The sequence below is a fragment of the Schistocerca piceifrons genome, chromosome 1, assembly GCF_021461385.2.
Source record: "Schistocerca piceifrons isolate TAMUIC-IGC-003096 chromosome 1, iqSchPice1.1, whole genome shotgun sequence".
Classification (NCBI taxonomy): Eukaryota; Metazoa; Arthropoda; class Insecta; order Orthoptera; family Acrididae; genus Schistocerca; species Schistocerca piceifrons.
The window spans coordinates 1,067,188,913-1,067,211,455 of NC_060138.1; the positions used below are offsets into that span (position 1 = coordinate 1,067,188,913).

The 22,543-nt window shown below is 44.9% G+C and overlaps 1 protein-coding gene across 2 annotated transcripts in view; it reads right to left on the bottom strand.

Moving 5' to 3' along the window:
- Window positions 1-22,543, bottom strand: part of LOC124799394 (solute carrier organic anion transporter family member 74D-like) — a 213,403-nt gene that overhangs the window by 22,919 nt on the left and 167,941 nt on the right. For both annotated transcript variants that reach the window (XM_047262920.1, XM_047262921.1), the window contains exon 10: window positions 10,966-11,113. In XM_047262920.1, coding sequence (XP_047118876.1) covers window positions 10,966-11,113 — 148 coding nt within the window. The remainder of the gene's footprint in view (window positions 1-10,965; window positions 11,114-22,543) is intronic.

A 22,543-nucleotide genomic window follows, 5' to 3' on the forward strand; every position in this document is an offset into this window, starting at 1 on the left:
AGTCCCTCCGCAACGGAAGTGACTTGGCGCGATGTAAAAGGTGGTTTTGGCGGTCGAACTGGGCGGCTCCTTGGTGGGAACGGTACGCGGTCAGAGGATAGCCGTTGCACGGTACACATCGTGGGTGCCAAGGGAGGCATTTGGAAGCCGTTTTAGAAGGAATTTTGCCTCGGATGTGGATTTGGCTGTTGCATGGTACTCTCGGCAATAAGGAATGGCTCCAGCACGTCAAAAATCCGTCGCCAAGAAGAAACTGTATAGGGCATTCAAACATCAAGAGCCGTGAGTACAGTTAGCCACCACGTCGCTTGCCATCACTACTTCGCCACTGCTCCACCAACTTCATGCACACAGATATGTATTGGAACATGGACCAGTTAATCTGTGCGAGTGCTTTCAATAATAATCCAAGTGCTATAAACTTGTGTTTAGAACCATAACTTTTATCCTAATCATGAACCTATTAGAAAGATAAATAGAATATTATCGTTACTAAAGAAATCTGATATATTTCTATAGAGGGAAGTACAAACAGTCTAATTGTGGTATCGTTTAATTTTATTTGTGGTATTTATATGTCAGTTAAGTCAGAAGCCTCTTCATGTCCAACTTCAGTTCAGTGCTTCCTGCAGTAACAACTCAGTACTGAGTTACGTAATGATGGTGATTGTAACTAATTATTATGAGTGAGGTACAATTTTGCTTTCTATGATTTCTTGTTTGTGCATTAATGATAACTACTGCTAGCCACAACTTAGATTGCCATGTATTCATGTGCATCTAGTGTGCTATACAAAGGGAACCTTAAAGAAAGTCACTACAACAACTAATATTCATTATTATTGAACATAATATTTAAAATTAATGTGACTAATTGGGCTGGCGACCGTTCGCTTTTTCACTCGTATATGAACTTTATTACTTTCATTATCCCCAAAGTAAAAACCTGTTTAGTTTTTCTATTTATTGCAGTATATTCAAAATTACTGTCCAATACCCTCATCCATTAGAGACACGCACGGTCAAAATTAGAAATCCTCGTAGAGGTTTGTGTAACAGCAAGCGAGTGTTGTAACCGGTAGAAAGTGAAGCCAGTACCCTGACTCTAACAAAGTGTTGTATACCCCTACGTGGCATGTTACTGCGGTGCTGAACACAGACTAAATGAAGCTTTTGTTGAAACTGAACTGCTCGTGGTGTGCCGCTGTGGCAGCGATATGGTTACATGACTGGTAAACGGCTACAAAGCATTCCAGTAGTAAACACCTTACGCTATATGAGCTCCACTGAACAATGCATGAAGTGCCTATGTCAATGAGACCTATAGTATCGTAGACTACATTTTACGATGGTATTCCTAACTTTCGTTGAGCAGTGTATATTAGGACATATTTTTGACAGGTGTGATCTGCGATATTGTTAAGCGCATGCATTCTTTATGTATGAAAATAATACTTTTCTTTATGTCGTAATTTGCGAGAGTAGTGTTTCACCCCCACTGTTCAGTCTATACGTCGACAAACCAATGACAGAAATCAAAGAAACGTTCGAGAGTGGGACTAAAATTCAAGATGAAAGGATATCAGATTGGTTGTTGACATTGCTGTCCTCAGTGAAAGTGAAGAATTACAGGACTTGTTCAGTGGAATGAACAGTCTAATGAGTATAGAATATAGAGTGAGAGTAAATTGAATAAAGACGAAGTAATGGCAAGTAGAATAAATTAGAACGACGAGAAGCTTTACATTTGGGAACACCAAGTATACGAAGTTACGGAATTCCGCTGCCTAGGTAGCAAAATAACCCACGATGGACGGATAAATGAGGACATAAAAAGCAAACTGGCACTGGTAAAGAGGGCATCGTGGCCAAGAGAAATTTACTGGTATGAAACATACTCATTAATTTGCGGACTAAATTTCTGAGAATGTACGTTTGGTGCACAGCACTGTATAATAGTAATGAAACATGGACTATGGGAAAATCGGAACAGAAGAGAATCGAAGCATTTGAGATGTGATGCTACAGAAGAATGTTGAAAATTAGGTGGACTGATAAGGTATGCGATGAGGTGATTCTCTGCAGAACTGGCGTGTAAAGAAATATAAAGGGTGTAAATGATAAATGTTGCCAAAATTATAAATACGGTACATCCTGGTGTGCTTGAGAAAAAGGTCCACTGCAATACCGTTGTATCATGTTCTTTATTTTTGCATTCCTAAAAGACAGATTTTGTAGGATTGATAGCAGATGCATTTCTGTTTACATTGTCAAGAGACGGTACACGACCTTGCTTGTGTGTTACCAACATCGACGCGGCGGTCAGAGATGAGTAACGGACGGACCAGAACAATCTAAATGTTGGACGTGTACAACTAAGCGGCGCGGCGGTCAGGTGCTGCCGACACAAGCAATGTAAACAGTCATTGGGTTGTCAAGAGCGTATAACTCTTTCTGCGCAAACAATGAATTAAGTACAATCAGACGTTTTCTGTTTTACAACATTACCATAACGAAGGTCGTGGCAGTGAAGAAAAGGTAACGTTAAATAAAATGTGATTTTCTTAGTAGAAAATCAACCAATTATCACGTAATTATTCGTGTTTTAGTTACAATCAACTGTTTCCTCTTTGTACAACAACACTCTAACGAAAATTAAATTCATATTATTTTCTTTCGTACAACAGTACCACAATGAATCCCATATTACTCTATTTCCTCTTACACCAATACTACAATCAGTGTCCAAAATACCCACCAATGGTTTCGATACATGCTTCATTATGGCGAAACCAGTCTCGTCGCACTCTTTCACACACATGCACATTTGCCTTTATGGCATTGGCAGCATAGAAAAATCCTCTGCGTAAGTTCGTCCATATTATTTCCTTGCTGAGCATAAATAAGTCCGTTCATATAGCTCCAAAAGTAAAAATCCAGTGGACTGAAATCAGGACTGCATAATGGCCATCGTTGTGGACCAAAATGTCGTATCTATCGTTCTGCAAATTGTCTGTTGAAGAGTCTTCGTACTCTGTGACCAAAGTGATGTGGAGCTCTATCGTGGAGGAACCATACGCTATGGCGAAAATTGCAAAATAAAAGTCGATTAAAGATAGAGAATTATGATGATACAAATCTTTGGTGAACAGCAAACAATATCGATCGTGCAGGAAGTCTTCGTCGTGGGAAGCGTTCTCGGTAAATTCAAATGGTACAGATGGCTCTGAGCACTATGGGACTTAACATCTGAGGTCATCAGCTCCTAAAACTTAGAACTACTTAAACCTAACTAACCTAAGGACATCACACACATCCATGCCCGAGGCAGGATTCGAACCTGCGACCGTAGCAGTCGCACGGTTCCAGACTATGTAGCGCCTAGAACCGCTCGGCCACAGCAGACGGCTCGGTAAATTCGTACGGCTGCCCTCGCAACACTTTTTGCCTCGCCATAAATTAAATGAATATTGCAGAGTTCAGCGAAAGTAAAGCTTCCTTCCATCCTAAAGTTTAGTATAGCAACAATAACGTCAGCACGGGTAACTCGAAGCCCACGAGAAAGATAGGCCGTGGCGTATACGTCATACCACGTGACACTACAGATGTTACGAGTAAAAGCAGTTGTCTCCGGCGGGGAACGAGTAACCATTTCAGACGAGCTTTATAATTCTTGACTGCTTGTTTAAATGCTTGTAAGTTCTCGACAGCATGCGACAAAATTAAGACCTTTAGTGCGTATCCTTTCAATTACATACTGATTTCTCGTGGGTTCTGAACGGAGCCGAGCGTTCGCGAAGTGTGGAGCACAAGCCGACTATTGTGACGGCACGAGTTCGTTGCAGGGCCCACATACACTATGTGATCAAAAGTATCCGGACATCTGGCTGAAAATGACTTACAAGTTCGTGGCGCCATCCATAGGTAATGCTGGAATTCAGTGTGGTGTTGGCCAACACTTAGCCTTGATGACAGCTTCCATTCTCGCAGGCATACGTTCAGTCAGGTGCTGGAAGGTTTATGGGGAATGGCAGCCCATTATTCACGGATTGCTGCACTGAGGGGAGGTATCGATGTCGGTTGGTGAGACCTGACACAAAACCGGCGTTCCAAAACATCCCAAGGGTGTTCTATAGGATTCAGGTCAGGACTCTGTACAGGTTAGTCCATTACAGGGATGTTATTGTCGTGTAAGCACTCCGCCACAGGTCGTGCTCGATCGTGTTGAAAGATGCAATCGCCATCTCCGAATTGCTCTTCAACAGTGGGAACCAAGGAGGTGCTTAAAACATCAATGTAGGCCTGTGCTGTGATAGTCCCACGCAAAACAACAAGGTGTTCAAGCCCCCTCCATTAAAAACACCGCCTCCGAATTTCACTGTTGGCACTACACACGCTGGCAGATGAAATTCACAGGGCATGCGCCATACACACACCCTGCCATCGGATCGCCACATTGTATACCGTGATTCGTCACTCCACACAACGTTTTTACATTGTTCAATCGTCCATTGTTTACGCTCCTTACACCAAGCAAGACATCGTTTGGCATTTACCAGCGTGATATTTGGCTTATGGGCAGGAGTCCGACCATGAAATCCAAGTTTTATCATCTCCCGCCTAACTGTCATAGTACTTGCAGTAGATTCTGATGCAGTTTGAAATTCTTGTGTGATGGTCTAAATAGATGTCTACCTATTGCACATTACGACCCTCTTCAAATGTCGGCGGTCTCTGTCAGTCAACAGACGAGGTCGGCCTGTACGCTTTTGTGCTGTACGTCTCCCTTCAGGCTTCCACTTCACTATCACATCGGAAACAGTGGACCTAGGAATGTTTAGGAGTGTGGAAATCTCGCGTACAGACGTATGACACAAGTGACACCCAATCACCTGACCACGTTCGAAGTCCATGAGTTCCGCGGAGAGCCCCATTCTGTTCGCTCACGATGTCTAATGACTACTGAAGTCGCTGATATGGAGTACCTGGCAGTAGATGGCAGCACGTATGTTTTTGCGGTGTCCGGATACTTTTGATCACATAGTGTACCTCGCCGTTGGCGCCGAGGTCGGCGTATTACAGTGACCCAACTATGGAGGCCGTAGCTGTCTATGTGTTTGCGACACACGCTCGCGCAGCAGTAAATAATACGAACCGATAGCTTACATACGTGCACCTGTGTTGGAGGAGGGGGCGGAGCATACATCTCGTAGCGTTCTGATCCTGTTTAACGGTTTTTCCCAGTATAATGGGGAGAACGTTTACAGAAGTGACGTCTAATCCGGGTGCACTGTCCACAGTGTCTTCTTGTCCAAAAATACTGTCCCGAGATGAACTGTTTTTTTCTTTATTTTCTGGTACAACCGAAGGAAATGGACAAACCTATTACTAGTCGTTTTAAATCAATTACTTGTGTTGTAGTAACAGGACATTTTTTGGCAAGTTATAACGTTTACACCCTGTAAGGAAAACCCTGACAAGAAGAAGAATCCGGTTGGTAGGACGTCTGTTAAGACATCACGGAATAACTTCCATGGTAATACAGGGAGCTACAGAGGGTAAATGCAGCGAAGGAAGACAAAGATTGGAATACATCCAGAAAATAACCGAGGAATTAAGTTACAAGTGCTAATCAGATGAAAAAGTTGTCACAGGAAGAGGAACTCGTGGCGGGACGTATCAAACCAGTTTCAAGCCTGAAAATTGTTAATATTATGTAGTCTGTCCATTAGTTGTATTTGGTTTCCTCTTCTTTCTGCAGATCTGAAGGTGGTTACCAGTGACCGAAATCGATATGTTGAGCACAAATATTTGTGATTACAGACTGAGGTGAAATAAATTTTACGCTTCCTGAATAACTGTCTTTATTCGCGACTATGTCGCAAATTTTCTACGAACGGAGTCGGTAATTCGGAAACTTTGTGACGTCTTCGGCAGATGCTCCTCGCCTGGGTGAGACACATCAGATGCTGACACCAGAAAACTGTACGGTTGTTAATCGTCTAGGGATGGAAAACCGCTGTCTGACTACAGATTTCACAACAAAAACTATACATATGTGTAGAAACGCCGCACCACATTGTGCATGAATGGTACTACACTCCTGGAATTTGAAATAAGAACACCGTGGATTCATTGTCCCAGGAAGGGGAAACTTTATTGACACATTCCTGGGGTCAGATACATCACATGATCACACTGACAGAACCACAGGCACATAGACACAGGCAACAGAGCATGCACAATGTCGGCACTAGTACAGTGTATATCCACCTTTCGCAGCAATGCAGGCTGCTATTCTCCCATGGAGACGATCGTAGAGATGCTGGATGTAGTCCTGTGGAACGGCTTGCCATGCCATTTCCACCTGGCGCCTCAGTTGGACCAGCGTTCGTGCTATACGTGCAGACCGCGTGAGACGACGCTTCATCCAGTCCCAAACATGCTCAATGGGGGACAGATCCGGAGATCTTGCTGGCCAGGGTAGTTGACTTACACCTTCTAGAGCACGTTGGGTGGCACGGGATACATGCGGACGTGCATTGTCCTGTTGGAACAGCAAGTTCCCTTGCCGGTCTAGGAATGGTAGAACGATGGGTTCGATGACGGTTTGGATGTACCGTGCACTATTCAGTGTCCCCTCGACGATCACCAGTGGTGTACGGCCAGTGTAGGAGATCGCTCCCCACACCATGATGCCGGGTGTTGGCCCTGTGTGCCTCGGTCGTATGCAATCCTGATTGTGGCGCTCACCTGCACGGCGCCAAACACGCATACGACCATCATTGGCACCAAGGCAGAAGCGACTCTCATCGCTGAAGACGACACGTCTCCATTCGTCCCTCCATTCACGCCTGTCGCGACACCACTGGAGGCGGGCTGCACGATGCTGGGGCGCGAGCGGAAGACGGCCTAACGGCGTGCGGGACCGTAGCCCAGCTTCATGGAGACGGTTGCGAATGGTCCTCGCCGATACCCCAGGAGCAACAGTGTCCCTAATTTGCTGGGAAGTGGCGGTGCGGTCCCCTACGGCACTGCGTAGGATCCTACGGTCTTGGTGTGCATCCGTGCGTCGCTGCGGTCCGGTCCCAGGTCGACGGGCACGTGCACCTTCCGCCGACCACTGGCGACAACATCGATGTACTGTGGAGACCTCACGCCCCACGTGTTGAGCAATTCGGCGGTACGTCCACCCGGCCTCCCGCATGCCCACTATACGCCCTCGCTCAAAGTCCGTCAACTGCACATACGGTTCACGTCCACGCTGTCGCGGCATGCTACCAGTGTTAAAGACTGCGATGGAGCTCCGTATGCCACGGCAAACTGGCTGACACTGACGGCGGCGGTGCACAAATGCTGCGCAGCTAGCGCCATTCGACGGCCAACACCGCGGTTCCTGGTGTGTCCGCTGTGCCGTGCGTGTGATCATTGCTTGTACAGCGCTCTCGCAGTGTCCGGAGCAAGTATGGTGGGTCTGACACACCGGTGTCAATGTGTTCTTTTTTCCATTTCCAGGAGTGTATTTTGCAAGGTGTCTGCAGGACGAGTGCGCCGGTAGCAGACTACTGAGCTGAACCAGCGACACGTCGCAGAAGAAGATGGTGTCTTCCTTCGATATATCGTCATCAGGGTAGAAAGCTGAGTCAACTATTAAGAGTTAAAGCAGCCAGTGGTATATTTATTACTGATACACACTACTCTGTGAATAACTGTTACAAAGTGACAGTCTCTGACGAGTATTGTCAAACAATTGTGCCAAGCAATGTTTCATTGTGAATGCAGAGTTTCCTTTCGTGGTCACTTCTCCACTATGGGTATAACAGCAAACGTTAGGCTATCATTTATAAATAAACAGAAAAAAATTAAAAATAGGCGGACACAAGGGAGGCCGAGCTTCTGGCATTAATTAAGGAGCACTACCATTCTGCTCTTTATTCCACTGAAAATTTTTTGTCAAAATGGTTCCCTGCCCACTGCAACTGTACCACCTAGATTTAAATCCTATAGACTTGGTCTAGAATCTTGCAAAAACAACGATCTGTAGTCATAATATGTCAAGCAACTCGCTCTCTAGACTAAAAAAAAAAAAACAAAAAAAACAGCTGATGCTTTTACTGATAATAAACAATCGTCATGCGTTACCTTGCCTGTTGAAAGCCTTTCGACGTAAAATACTGCTGTGGTGACTTGTGCTTCAGTGACCAGCTTGGCCAGCCCCACAAAGCTGAATCAATCTCTTTCCCGACCTTACCACCAGAATAAAAACTTGAAGTGGTCCCTGAGAGACAAGCCCGGGACTTCGGCGTTAGTAACTAAAAACGATGAGCACTTTTATGAGTTTTGTAATTTAAACAGCAAAAAGCCACAAGTATGGTTTATAAAATGCCCGCCAGTCTAGCCGCGCGGTCTGACCCACTGCTTCCCGAGTGGGAAGGCGTGCCAGTTTAGTTCGCGAACGAACGAGTGCAAAGGAACGGTTCACCAAGATGAACGAAAGGACCAAGGAACGAATTCCAAGGAACGATCGGTTCATAGTTCACTTCGGTCACGGCGGTCTACTTATAGTTCCCGGGAACGAGGAACGATCGGTTCATAGTTCACTTCAGTCGCGGCGGTCTACTTATAGTTCCCCAGAACGAGGAACGATCGGTTCATAGTTCACTAGTTCACTTCGGTCGCGGCGGTCACTTCGGCAGTTCTCGTTCCATCCTCGATCGCGTGCTCGTCTCAGTCTCGGTCTTCCTCGGCCGCACTCGTCGTTCTTCGCATGACCACCTGTCTCAGTTCCACTTCTGACTGCTGCTAGTTAGTTCAGTATCCGGTTGTTTGTTTCGTTCACTGCGCTCGCCCATTTTACATGTGTTCCAAACTGTTCTTGCACTTGGCTCTGGCTATTCAGCGTCCACGACCGGTAATCAAAAAGTATTTTATAGTTACGTAAATTACATAAAATTACGTTGTATGTAATAGGTACATCTTTTCAGGTAACAAAAGCGTATATCATCTCACTTCATTATATCGATGAACAGCAGAAGTCATACTTATAACAAGGCAAGTTTTTTTGTTATTCACATATTTTTTGATTTCATCGACTTGATTTAGCAACTAACTTTCAATAATTTGCTTAATTTTTAGTGTAAGAAAATGCATATGAAACGATTTTCGTGTATCTTTCATATACAAAACATTACATTTAGGAAGGTTCTAATTATTTTTAAGTTTGGTTGTTTCCAATTTGCATTACCTGCTAGTTTGGTTTCTTTGGGAAAAAATGGGTTGTGGGTCATTTTGGCTCAGTAGGAAGATAGATTGCCATAAAATCGTATTTACTTATTATCTCAAAAACATTTGTTCAGAAGGAGCTTTCAAACCAAAAACTTTACTACTGCGAACTTAATAATTATTATTACTGCTGCATTAACTTTAATAATGCAACATAAAAACCTAAATTTTACTAAGCGTGTGACGCAAGTATGATGAGAAAACCACATTTTATTTTATTCTTCCATAAAGTCTTTACTTCGCCTACGAACTCAGAGACAACGTGACGTGTATATAGGGTGTAAACGATTATTGTTTAAACGTAGCATAGCTATGTAGTGGAAGTCGAAACGAAGAATTTTATACAAGACACTTGTGGTCTATTAAGTTGGGAGACAGCCACCAACACGTTTACATGAGCTATAGCCCATGCGTGTAGCTTGAGAATTTCATGTTCTCTTCACCAGCTCTCTACACATCGTCATCGATTGTTTCGCAGTTGTTGCTTGCATTAGCTTGTTATTTCTTCACTGCCTGGTTATTACATGTTTGTCTGTTTGTTGTATCTACTCGTAACGGGCAACACATCGTCCGTAATTGGCAAGCAGTCTGTACTCGGGGCCGGTTTTCCGTGCGCCACCCTATATTATTTTCCTGCGATCAGCCACACAATGCTACATTTGTCTAAACGAGAGGTTCTGCAGAATCACAGAAATTACTTCTAAAAGTGTGTCAGAATTCTGTAATTAATAAAAACTCTATACTCCAGGTGGGAGGCAAGTGCCCCTCTTGGTGCCCTCCATCCTTCAGTCACTTAAACTACTAGTTTTCAGTTTTTCGTAAGAACCATATACCAAGCACAAATGAACAGTGAACGAATAAAAATGAACGGTTCCCAAAAATGAACGATCAGGAGTGAACTAGTTCCCAAGGATGAACGAGTTTGCCCATCTCTAGTGGCGGTCCCGGCACGAGTCCGCCCGGCGGATTAGTGCCGTGGTCTGCTGTCCGGCCAGCCTGCGGATGGTTTTTAAGGCGGTTTTCCATCTACCTCGGCGAATGCGGGCTGGTTCGCCTTATTCCGCCTCAGTTACACTATATCGGCGATTGCTGCACTAACAATGATTCCACGTACGCGTACATCACAATTACTCTACCATGCAAACATTTGGGGTAACACTCGTTTGATATGAGACGTTCCCTGGGGCGCGGAGGGTACACTGGGGCCCGAACCCGAACAATAACCCTGGGTTCGGTGTGCGACGGCGGTGAGGTGGGTAGCCTGCTGTGGCCTGTTGTGGGGTTGTGAACCACTGGGGGCCACAGCTGGACGAAGCCTCTTTGTCGTTTCTAGGTCCCCGGTTTAATACACCATAAAAACACAATGCTTCATAAAATTTTGTTTGAAGCAAACCATTACGCTTTTCAGATTTATTACAAATCCATTTTCAGATGGTTCTTACAAACGTCCTTGTTTTCCTGCAGGGCCTTCGTTTTGTACTCGTTAATGATGTGTTGCATAAGGTAAACAAAACATTTTTCGATCAATGCGATAAACTTCCAAGAAATTATTCCTATTAGACCTTCGAAAGACCAAGGTCAAGTACGGGTACGCGTACCTCTCCTCGCTGCTTCTCGGTCGTAAACACGACAGTGCTGCCACCCCAGTCAGATAAGCAGTTCACTTTGGCGGGCGGTGCTTACCAGCGTGCCGTTGAGGATGGCGCTGTCCTGGCAGCCGGCGTGGCAGGCGGAGAAGAAGGTGGCGGCGCCGTCCGCGGAGCAGACGGGGGCGTACTTGACGTGGGGCCCGCACAGGCAGCCCGCGTTGCACTCCGACGTCATGTTCCACCTGGCAGGCAACGCAAACATTGCTGGAATTTAACAAGCAAACGTTTATACGTTGAAGTGTGACCGTGCAGACACATGCAACTGTTACTGAAAGATGACTTAAAGCTCATTTTAATCATCGGTTCCTGGCTATCTATTATTTCCAGTTTTTGTTTTTAAAAAGGCAGTGGGCACTCCACTGACAACATAGTAAGGGTCAGAGAATGTACCTGTGAGGTTATAGGAATAACTGCCGATATCTTGTATATATGGAAAAATTATGCAGCGCGTATCTTATTCGGGAACTGCATGCAAATGATGTTTATTTGTGAGGAGATCATGCCTCGTGTGAGAATGAGAACCATCTACCAGCACGTCTCGAAATTCGACAGCTGGCATATAGACAACGAGTGCGAATAAAGGCAGCGCTTGCACCATGTGACGTGGATCACATTCATATTTGCTCCATTCAAGTCTTTCATTAGATGCTCAGTTTATCCACACTGGAGAGTACCTTTTTTTCACCAGTTTAGGAATATTAGAACTTCCTCCAGGGCTATTGATAACTGCTTATGTGTAAAGCATTTTTTAGCCTGACTTTTCTTTCGTTTCTCCTTTACTCACTGTTCCGGCGAAGTCTAATGAAAGATGTAATGTTGATGTACGTATTTATTCTTTAATCCACCAAAAATTATCCGGAAAACATATCCACCGGAAAAAATTATTACACCCTTTTACAGGTTTCCAATTCACTCAACATTTATTGTCGCAAGACTGCATATGAAATAAATGAAATGTTTGCAGACCAGTAGCACAAGAGGTTCTGAGGTACCAACATGGACCCACGCCGAAACAACTGTATTAGTACGTGGCTAGCCTCCACGGGCTGACATGCAGGCGATGACTCTGGCATCCAGTCGATCGTTGTTGTTGTTGTGGTCTTCAGTCCTGAGACTTGTTTGATGCAGCTCTCAATGCTACTCTATCCTGAGCAAGCTTCTTCATCTCCCAGTACGTACTGCAACCTACATCCTTCTGAATCTGCTTAGTGTATTCATCTCTTGGTCTCCCTCTACGATATTTACCCTCCACGCTGCCCTCCAATGCTAAATTTGTGATCCCTTGATGCCTCAGAACACGTCCTACTATCCGGTCCCTTCTTTTTGTCAAGTTGTGCCACATATTCCTCTTCTCCCCAATTCTATTCTTCATCATTAGTTATGTGATCTACCCATCTAATCTTCAGCATTCTTCTGTAGCACCACATTTCGAAAGCTTCTATTCTCTTCTTGTCCAAACTAGTTATCGCCCATGTTTCACTTCCATACATGGCTACACTCCATACAAATACTTTCAGAAACGACTTCCTGACACTTAAATCTATACTCGATGTTAACAAATTTCTCTTCTTTAGAAACGCTTTCCTTGCCATTGCCAGTCTACATTTTATATCTTCCCTACTTCGACCATCATCAGTTATTTTGCTCCCCAAATAGCAAAACTCCTTTGCTACTTTAAGTGTCTCATTTCCTAATCTAATGCCCTCAGCATCACCCGACTTAATTCGACTATATTCCATTATCCTTGTTTTGCTTTTTTGATGTTCATCTTATATCCTCCTTTCAAGACACTATACATTCCGTTCAACTGCTCTTCCAAGTCCTTTGCTGTCTCTGATAAATATACAATGTCATCGGCGAACCTTAAAGTTTTTATTTCTTCTCCATGGATTTTAATACCTACTCCGAATTTTTCTTTTGTTTCCTTTACTGCTTGCTCAATATACAGATTGAATAACATCGGGGACAGGCTACAACCCTGTCTCACTCCTTTCCCAACCATTGCTTCGCTTTCACGCCCCTCGACTCTTAGAACTGCCATCTGGTTTCCGTACAAATTGTAAATAGCCTTTCGCTCCCTTTATTTTACCCACGCCACCTTTAGAATTTGAAAGAGAGTATTCCAATCAACATTGTCAAAAGCTTTCTCTAAGTCTAGATATGCTAGAAACGTAGGTTTGCCTTTCCTTAATCTTTCTTCTAAGATAAGTCGTAAGGTCAGTATTACCTCACATGTTCCAGTATTTCTACGGAATCCAAACTGATCTTCCCCGAGGTCGGCATCTACCAGTTTTTCCATTCTTCTGTAAAGAATTCGCGTTAATATTTTGCAGCTGTGACTTATTAAACTGATAGTTCGGTAATTTTCACATCTGTCAACACCTGCTTTCTTTGGGATTGGAATTATTATATTCTTCTTGAAGTATGAGGGTATTTCGCCTGTCTCATACATCTTGCTCACCAGATGGTAGAGTTTTGTCAGGACTGGCTCTCCCAAGGCCGTCAGTAGTTCCAATGGAATGTTGTCTACTCCCGGGGCCTTGTTTCGACTCAGGTCTTTCAGTGCTCTGTCAAACTCTTCACGCAGTATCGTATCTCCCATTTCATCTTCATCTACATCCTCTTCCATTTCCATAATATTGTCTTCCAGTACATCGCCCTTGTATAGACCCTCAATATACTCCTTCCACCTTTCTGCTTTCCCTTCTTTGCTTAGAACTGGGTTTCCATCTGAGCTCTTGATATTCATACAAGTGGTTCTCTTTTCTCCAAAGGTCTCTTTAATTTTCCTGTAGGCAGTATCTATCTTGCCCCTAGTGAAATAAGCCTCTACATCCTTACATTTGTCCTCTAGCCATCACTGCTTAGCCGTTTTGCACTTCCTGTCGATCTCATTTTTGAGATATCTGTATTCCTTTTTACCTGCTTCATGTACTGCATTTTTATATTTTCTCGTTTCGTCAATTAAGTTCAATATTTCTTCTGTTACCCAAGGAGTTCTACTAGCCCTTGTCTTTTTACCTACTTGATCCTCTGCTGCCTTCACTACTTCATCCCTCAGAGCTACCCATTCTTCTTCTACTGTACTTCTTTCCCCCATTCCTGTCAATTGCTCCCTTATGCTCTCCCTGAAACTCTGTACAACCTCTGGTTCTTTCAGTTTATCCAGGTCCCATCTCCTTAAATTCCCACCTTTTTGCAGTTTCTTCAGTTTTAATCTACAGTTCATTACCAGTAGATTGTGGTCAGAGTCCACATCTGCCCCTGGAAATGTCTTACAATTTAAAACCTGGTTCCTAAATCTCTGTCTTACCATTATATAATCTATCTGATACCTTCTAGTATCTCCAGGATTCTTCCATGTGTACAACCTTCTTTCATGATTCTTGAACCAAGTGTTAGCTATGATTAAGTTATGCTCTGTGCAAAACTCTACCAGGCGGCTTTCTCTTTCATTTCTTAGCCCCAATCCATATTCAGCTACTATGTTTCCTTCTCTCCCTTTTCCTAATCTCGAATTCGAGTCACCCATGACCATTAAATTTTCGTCTCCCTTCACTACCTGAATAATTTCTTTTATCTCATCATATATTTCTTCAATTTCTTCATCATCTGCAGAGCTAGTTGGCACATAAACTTGTACTACTGTAGCAGGCGTGGGCTTCGTGTCTATCTTGGCCACAATAATGCGTTCACTATGCTGTTTGTAGTAGCTTACCCGCACTCCTATTTTTTTTCATTATTAAACCCATTCCTGCATTACCCCTATTTGATTTTATGTTTATAAACCTGTATTCACCTGTCCAAAAGTCTTGTTCCTCCTGCCACCGAACTTCACTAATTCCCACTATATCTAACTTTAACCTATCCATTTCCCTTTTTAAATTTTCTAACCTACCTGCCCGATTAAGGGATCTGACATTCCACGCTCCGATCCGTAGAACGCCAGTTTTCTTTTTCCTGATAGCGACGTCCTCTTGAGTAGTCCCCGCCCGGAGATCCAAATGGGGGACTATTTTACCTCCGGAATATTTTACCCAAGAGGACGCCATCATCATTTATCCATACAGTAAATCTGCATGCCCTCGGGAAAAATTACGGCCGTAGTTTCCCCCTGCTTTCAGCCGTTCGCAGTACCAGCACAACAAGGTCGTTTTGGTTTATGTTGCAAGGCCAGTTCAGTCAATCATCCAGACTGTTGCCCCAGCATCTACTGAAAAGGCTGCTGCCCCTCTTGAGGAACCACACGTTTGTCTGGCCTCTCAACAGATACACCCCCCCCCCCCCCCCCCGTTGTGGTTGCACCTACGGTGCGGCCATCTGTATCGCAGAGGCACGCAAGCCTCCCCACCAACGGCAAGGTCCATGGTACATGGGGAAGTCGATCGTACAAATGGCTAATACTGTCCTGGGATGCATTATGCCACGCGTGCTTGACCTGTTTACATGGTTCTAAAAGAATTGTTGGTTGACGAGTTGCAAGAATCACACCTCGTCCCATCATATCCCGGATATGCTCGACTCGAGACAAGTCCAGAGATGGTAATGCACGTACCAAGCACTGCTTACTGTCCCGACCCCCTCTTCCCCCTCTCCCCTTCCCCGCCCCCCCCCCCCCGAAAAAAAACACCAAAGGTGAACGAGTGTTGTAGCTCATCGCATCCGAAACCATAAGGCCTGCCGTGAGGCGGTGTGTCTTGGACGAATGCACTCTACCAAAACAACACTCACTACGTATACGTCGTACCATCACTTGTGCGCGTGCAGAATCTGATTTCATCGCTGAAGACAATGGGGCGGCACGTCCGACGTGTGTGGCAGTTCTCCGAAAGAACCATCCTGCCACTCGAAGGGCCAGAATTTGACCTATTCCAAAATTCTCTGTTGGCTGTAAGAAGCACGAGTGAGTCTCAGTGGGATGGTTTTCTGCTTACCTCACACGTTTGCACCACACAGGGCGTCCTGGCTGCGAGCATTCCCTTCTAAAGGGTAGACACATATAGTGCTCTGTTGGTGGACGACGTTGAAACTGTTATCAGTACGTCTACTATCCCCTGGGTGGCATACAATGCCCTATTTCTCAAGGGGTGCAACTACGGACATAAGCGAAACAGAGTTAAAGCTGTCTGAAATATTATGCATCTCAGGCATAATTATAATTTATGCTCATTGCTCTGTTTCGTGTCGTAGTTCACGACTTGCAATGCCAGAATTTTTTAATGCAGCGTAATTTTACTGGAATGTGATAAGTCTATTGCTACCCTACAAAGCTAAATCCGTACTGCACATTAACAGGGCGCGCGTCAATATACTCAGCGTGGGCCCACGCAGTTGTTGCTACCGCACCAGAACGCGAGGATAATCAACCGACAATATTGCTCTCTGTATGCTCAACTATCAATAACTTTCTTACTGTGATTCACGTATAGAGGTAGGAGAGGGCCTCATGACATTATTATCTAAGAAAAGTAAACTATAGAAAGACAACTAGGGACCATTTCTGCTTTTATAGTGCTGGAAGAAATGGGGATTCCAGTTGATAAATACCTTATCATACAGAATAAAAATGGTTCTCTTATGTTATTATTTCATAGACAGCACTGTGTATTTATTATTTTTTGACGATTTGCCATCGGCTTCAAAGCACAGAGGTTTCATATTCAGCAGGGAGACTTTTACTAGGGCGAACGCTTAATTTGTGACTGCCCCACTTCGTCGCCATCAGTATTCCCCATTCTTTGTTTAATTTCCGTTTTTGACTAGCTTATTCACTCGTTTATTGCGATGGAAATGGAAATGAGCGTTTGGCGTCATTGGTCGGGAGGCTCCTAACGGGCAGGTCCGGCCGCCTTGGTGCAGGTCTTATTACATTCGACGCCATATTGGGCGACCTGCGGGCCGGATGGGGATGAAATGCTGATGAAGACACCACAACACCCAGTCCCTGAGCTGAGAAAATCCCCAACCCAGCCGGGAATCGAACCCGGCAGTCCGTCACGCTGACCATTCAGCTATCGGGGCGTACGTTTATTTTGATCAACAATAACTCTTGTAAGTATGATAAATTCAAAATGAGGAAGAACACTCAGTCGATGCTTGCAACAATAATGCAATTCCTTTTTACTTGTTTCAATGCTGGTCAACGATGGAGAGCTGTAACGACCAAAACAACAAACTCCCCCACGCTTACCCCGTATTTTACAATTCCTTATTTCGCCTATGACAAAAGCGCGCTCTTAAAGAAACAACGCTCAGGGCACGCGTCCCAGCCTCCATACCCTAAATATATTAACGATTTTCAGTTGCATTGTGTCATCACATCATAAGGCATCATGATCGTCATCACGATCACCACCACTATCATCATCATCATTGTCATCACCACCTTCATCATCATCACCACCAACACCACCGTCACCGTCACTCCGTCACCTGGTACAGTTAGACTGTGATTGGCTAGTCACAGCGTAGCTATAACAGACGAATCTTCCATGTTATGACCCGATACACTTGCTGAGACGACTGCGTTCCTATGTGCATGAATATGAAGCCTTTACATTGAAATGAACTGCAAATAGTAAAATAATAATAATAATAAGGGTAGACAAAAAGTTTTAATAATCACGTCGAGAATATAAAACTACGTAATTAAATTTTGTGCATTTGCAGCCCAGGTACACTTTGACCTATCCTTACCAAAGTACCGCAACGCCCCGCTAGAGGAAGCAAATGGCACAGCTCTTGATAAACTGGAGTATTGCGCTGTAGTTCGATTTTGGGCAGCAGCAGAAAGTTGTACCTGTGTCACGCCATGGGAAAAGGTTGAAGATTTGTTGTTGACAGCCCTAACAGAGATGCAACGTTTCTGCTACTGACGAAAACGAATTAAGACACAATATTCCACATTTTAATGAGCTACGATATTTTGTTTTGGCACCGCGTTACAAATTAATTTCGACACTTTGATTTTCCGAGGCATTACTTAAAACTTCATGACTAAACGTCATAAACAGCCTTTTTTCTGCGTCTCCAGTATGCTGGGGATTGAACAGGTTAGCAGCTTTTACGTGATTACAGTAACTCAAAATTGATGAGGCTTTCGTGGCCACTTGTTGACAAACTGCCTACTGGCTTCTGTCTCGGGTTCTTCGGCCGACATTCATCTAATGATTTTTCTGACGTTTCGCCAGCACGAGTGGCTGGCATTGTCAAAGCTTCACCCTCCATTGCCGCTGGTGAACTGGAGCCGAGCTCGCGGGCGCAGACTATATGTACCTGGCGCGCCAACGTCCGAGGGCTTCTCCACGGTCATTTCCGGTGCGGTTCTCCTCTTGCTACCTGCGACGGTCGTTCGCTGCAGTACGGGAAGCCAGGATCCGTTTACCTTAAGACTTTCCTCTTTCTTGTTCAAACTATTCGCGTGTTTTTGTATTTCCACAGCTTCTCTGAACAAGCGCGTGTGATAGTGCTTCTCTACAGCCAGAACTTCCTTGTCGGCGAATTTTATTACGTGGTCGGTCTCATTCAGTGCGTGCTCTGCCACGGCCGATTTTTCCACTTGCCCCAACCTGCAATGTCGTTTATGCTCTTTGATCCTGGTGTTAATGGATCGTTGATTACAGTAACTGTTAAAGGATCCGTCATAAAGTTGCCTAGGAAGTTTCATTTATCCATTGATGACTACTTTCGGCCGGCTCGTCCGTTATCAAATCATCCATTTATTTGGTTGGTGCATAACTTCTTGGCGTTTTTGTTCTGAATGTTGGTATTGCCGTTGCTAAGGGTTTATTTGTCGGTTGACATTTTCTATTTATAGTAAACTGTTGGTACTTAAGTTTCCATATTGTCATTTTGTCATTTGGAGATGGTAAGTGTAGCTGTGGACGCTAGAAAATGGAGTGCCAAGTGTACAAATCGGAATACACTCCTGGAAATGGAAAAAAGAACACATTGACACCGGTGTGTCAGACCCACCATACTTGCTCCGGACACTGCGAGAGGGCTGTACAAGCAATGATCACACGCACGGCACAGCGGACACACCAGGAACCACGGGGTTGGCCGTCGAATGGCGCTAGCTGCGCAGCATTTGTGCACCGCCGCCGTCAGTGTCAGCCAGTTTGCCGTGGCATACGGAGCTCCATCGCAGTCTTTAACACTGGTAGCATGCCGCGACAGTGTGGACATGAACCGTATGTGCAGTTGACGGACTTTGAGCGAGGGCGTATAGTGGGCATGCGGGAGGCCGGGTGGACGTACCGCCGAATTGCTCAACACGTGGGGCGTGAGGTCTCCACAGTACATCGATGTTGTCGCCAGTGGTCGGCGGAAGGTGCACGTGCCCGTCGACCTGGGACCGGACCGCAGCGACGCACGGATGCACGCCAAGACCGTAGGATCCTACGCAGTGCCGTAGGGGACCGCACCGCCACTTCCCAGCAAATTAGGGACACTGTTGCTCCTGGGGTATCGGCGAGGACCATTCGCAACCGTCTCCATGAAGCTGGGCTACGGTCCCGCACACCGTTAGGCCGTCTTCCGCTCACGCCCCAACATCGTGCAGCCCGCCTCCAGTGGTGTCGCGACAGGCGTGAATGGAGGGACGAACGGAGACGTGTCGTCTTCAGCGATGAGAGTCGCTTCTGCCTTGGTGCCAATGATGGTCGTATGCGTGTTTTGCGCCGTGCAGGTGAGCGCCACAATCAGGACTGCATACGACCGAGGCACACAGGACCAACACCCGGCATCATGGTGTGGGGAGCGATCTCCTACACTGGCCGTAGACCACTGGTGATCGTCGAGGAGACACTGAATAGTGCACGGTACATCCAAACCGTCATCGAACCCATCGTTCTACCATTCCTAGACCGGCAAGGGAACTTGCTGTTCCAACAGGACAATGCACGTCCGCATGTATCCCGTGCCACCCAACGTGCTCTAGAAGGTGTAAGTCAACTACCCTGGCCAGCAAGATCTCCGGATCTGTCCCCCATTGAGCATGTTTGGGACTGGATGAAGCGTCGTCTCAAGCGGTCTGCACGTCCAGCACGAACGCTGGTCCAACTGAGGCGCCAGGTGGAAATGGCATGGCAAGCCGTTCCACAGGACTACATCCAGCATCTCTACGATCGTCTCCATGGGAGAATAGCAGCCTGCATTGCTGCGAAAGGTGGATATACACTGTACTAGTGCCGACATTGTGCATGCTCTGTTGCCTGTGTCTATGTGCCTGTGGTTCTGTCAGTGTGATCATGTGATGTATCTGACCCCAGGAATGTGTCAATAAAGTTTCCCCTTCCTGGGACAATGAATTCACGGTGTTCTTATTTCAATTTCCAGGAGTGTATTTACGATATATATTGAATTCAATAGACGGGTGACAACAGCGGAGGTATCTAGAAACATTTGCGTCGTGTATGGGGATAATGCCACTAAGCAGAACACAGCAGGAAAATGGTTTTTTCATTTTAAGGAAGATTATTTCGACATTAGTGACTCTCCACGTTCAAGAAGACCTTCCGGGTTTGATGGAGATCGATTAAACTCATTAATCCGCAATGATCCACATCAAGGCACTCGAGAACTGGCAAATGTGATAAACTGTGATCATTCAACCACTGTGTGACGTTTACATGCAATTGGGAAGGTTCAAAAATACGGTATATAGGTACCACATGCCCTAAGCCAAAATCACAAATACCAATAAGTGCGTCTCTGTTTGCTCGTCATCAATTGGCTCGCGAATAACACCGACAATTTCTATCCTGTGTCGTTACGGCTGAAGAGAAACTGTCTTTATGGTAACGTAAGGAAAAGAAAGGAATGATTGAGCCCAAACAAGGTAGCAACTATCTGTACAAAGACCTGCGCACATCCACAACAGGTAATGTTATGCATCTGGTGGAACAGCGACGGTATGGAATACTGCGAATTGCTTCCCCGAGGTGCAACCATCACAGCTAACATTTATTATCAACAACTGAGACGTCTTGCAGAAGCAATCCAAGAACAACGACCAGGAAGACTGCGTGAAGTGACGCTACTCGACGATAATGCCTGCTCGCATTTTGCTAGACTGACAAAAACGCTATACATGAGTTGGACTGGGAAGTCATTCCCACCCACCTTATTCACCTAATGTTGTGGCCTCAGACTTTCACCTTTTCCACTCTCTATCGAACAACCTTCAAGGAACTTCCTTTCCGGTTGAAAATACGTTCCGAAAGTGTCTCGACGAGTTCTTCGCCTCAAAACCACGCGATTTCTACAGTCATGGAATCGAACAATTACCTCAGCGCTGGCACACTTTCGTAAATAGTGAAGGATAGTGTATTATTGATGACTAAAGCCTCTGTTATGTGTATCTGTTGCGTTTATTAAACTTACGGTAAAACGCTATGAACTTAGGCTCCAAACCAATGCGTAAGTCTTGCGTTACAACCAGATGTGCATTACAGGCCGCAAAAGATTTAATGATTATAACGGAAGACTTATACAGGGTGGTCCATTGATAGTGACCGGGCCAAATATCTCAAGAAATGAGCATCAAACGAAAAAACTACAAAAAACGAAACTTGTCTAGCTTGAAGGGGGAAACCAGATGGCGATATGGTTGGCCCGCTAGATGGCGCTGCCATAGGTCAAACGAATATCAATTGCATTTTTTAAAATAGGAACCACCATTTTTATTACATATTCGTGTGGTACGTAAAGAAATATGAATGTTTTAGTTGGACCACTTTTTTCGCTTTGTGATAGATGGAGCTGTAATAGTCACAAACATATGGCTCACAATTTTAGACGAACAGCTGCTAACAGTTAGGTTTTTTAAATTAAAATACAGAACGTAGGTACGTTTGAACACTTTATTTCGGTTTTTCCAGTGTGATACGTGTACCTTTGTGAACTTATCATTTCTGAGAACGCATTCTGTTACAGGGTGATTACCTGTAAATATCCCATTAATGCAATAACTGCTGAAAATGATGTCCGTCAACCTGAATGCATTTGGCAATGCGTGTAACGACATTCCTCTCAACAGCGAGTAGTTCGCCTTCCGTAATGTTCGTACATGCATTGACAGTGCGATGACGCATGTTGTCAGGCGTTGTCGGTGGAGCACGATAGCAAATATCCTACAACTTTCCCCACAGAAAGAAATCCGGGGACGTCAGATCCGGTGAACCTGCGGGCCATGGTGTGGTGCTTCGACGAGCAATCCATCTGTCATGAAATATGTTATTCAATACCGCTTCAACCGCATGCGAGCTATGTGCCAGACATCCATCATGTTGGAAGTACATCGCCATTGTGTCATGCAGTGAAACTACTTGTAGTAACATCGGTAGAACATTACGTAGGAAATAGCATACATTGCACCATTTACATTGCCATCGATAAAATGGGGGCCAGTTATCCTTCCCCCCCATAATTCTGCACCATGCATTAACCCGCCAAGGTCGCTGATGTTCCACTTGTCGCAGCCATCGTGGATTTTCTATTGCCCAATAGTACATATTATGCCGGTTTACGTTACCGCTGTTGGTGAATGAAGCTTCGTCGCTAAATAGAACGCGTGCAAAAAATGTGTCATCGTCACGTAATTTCTCTTG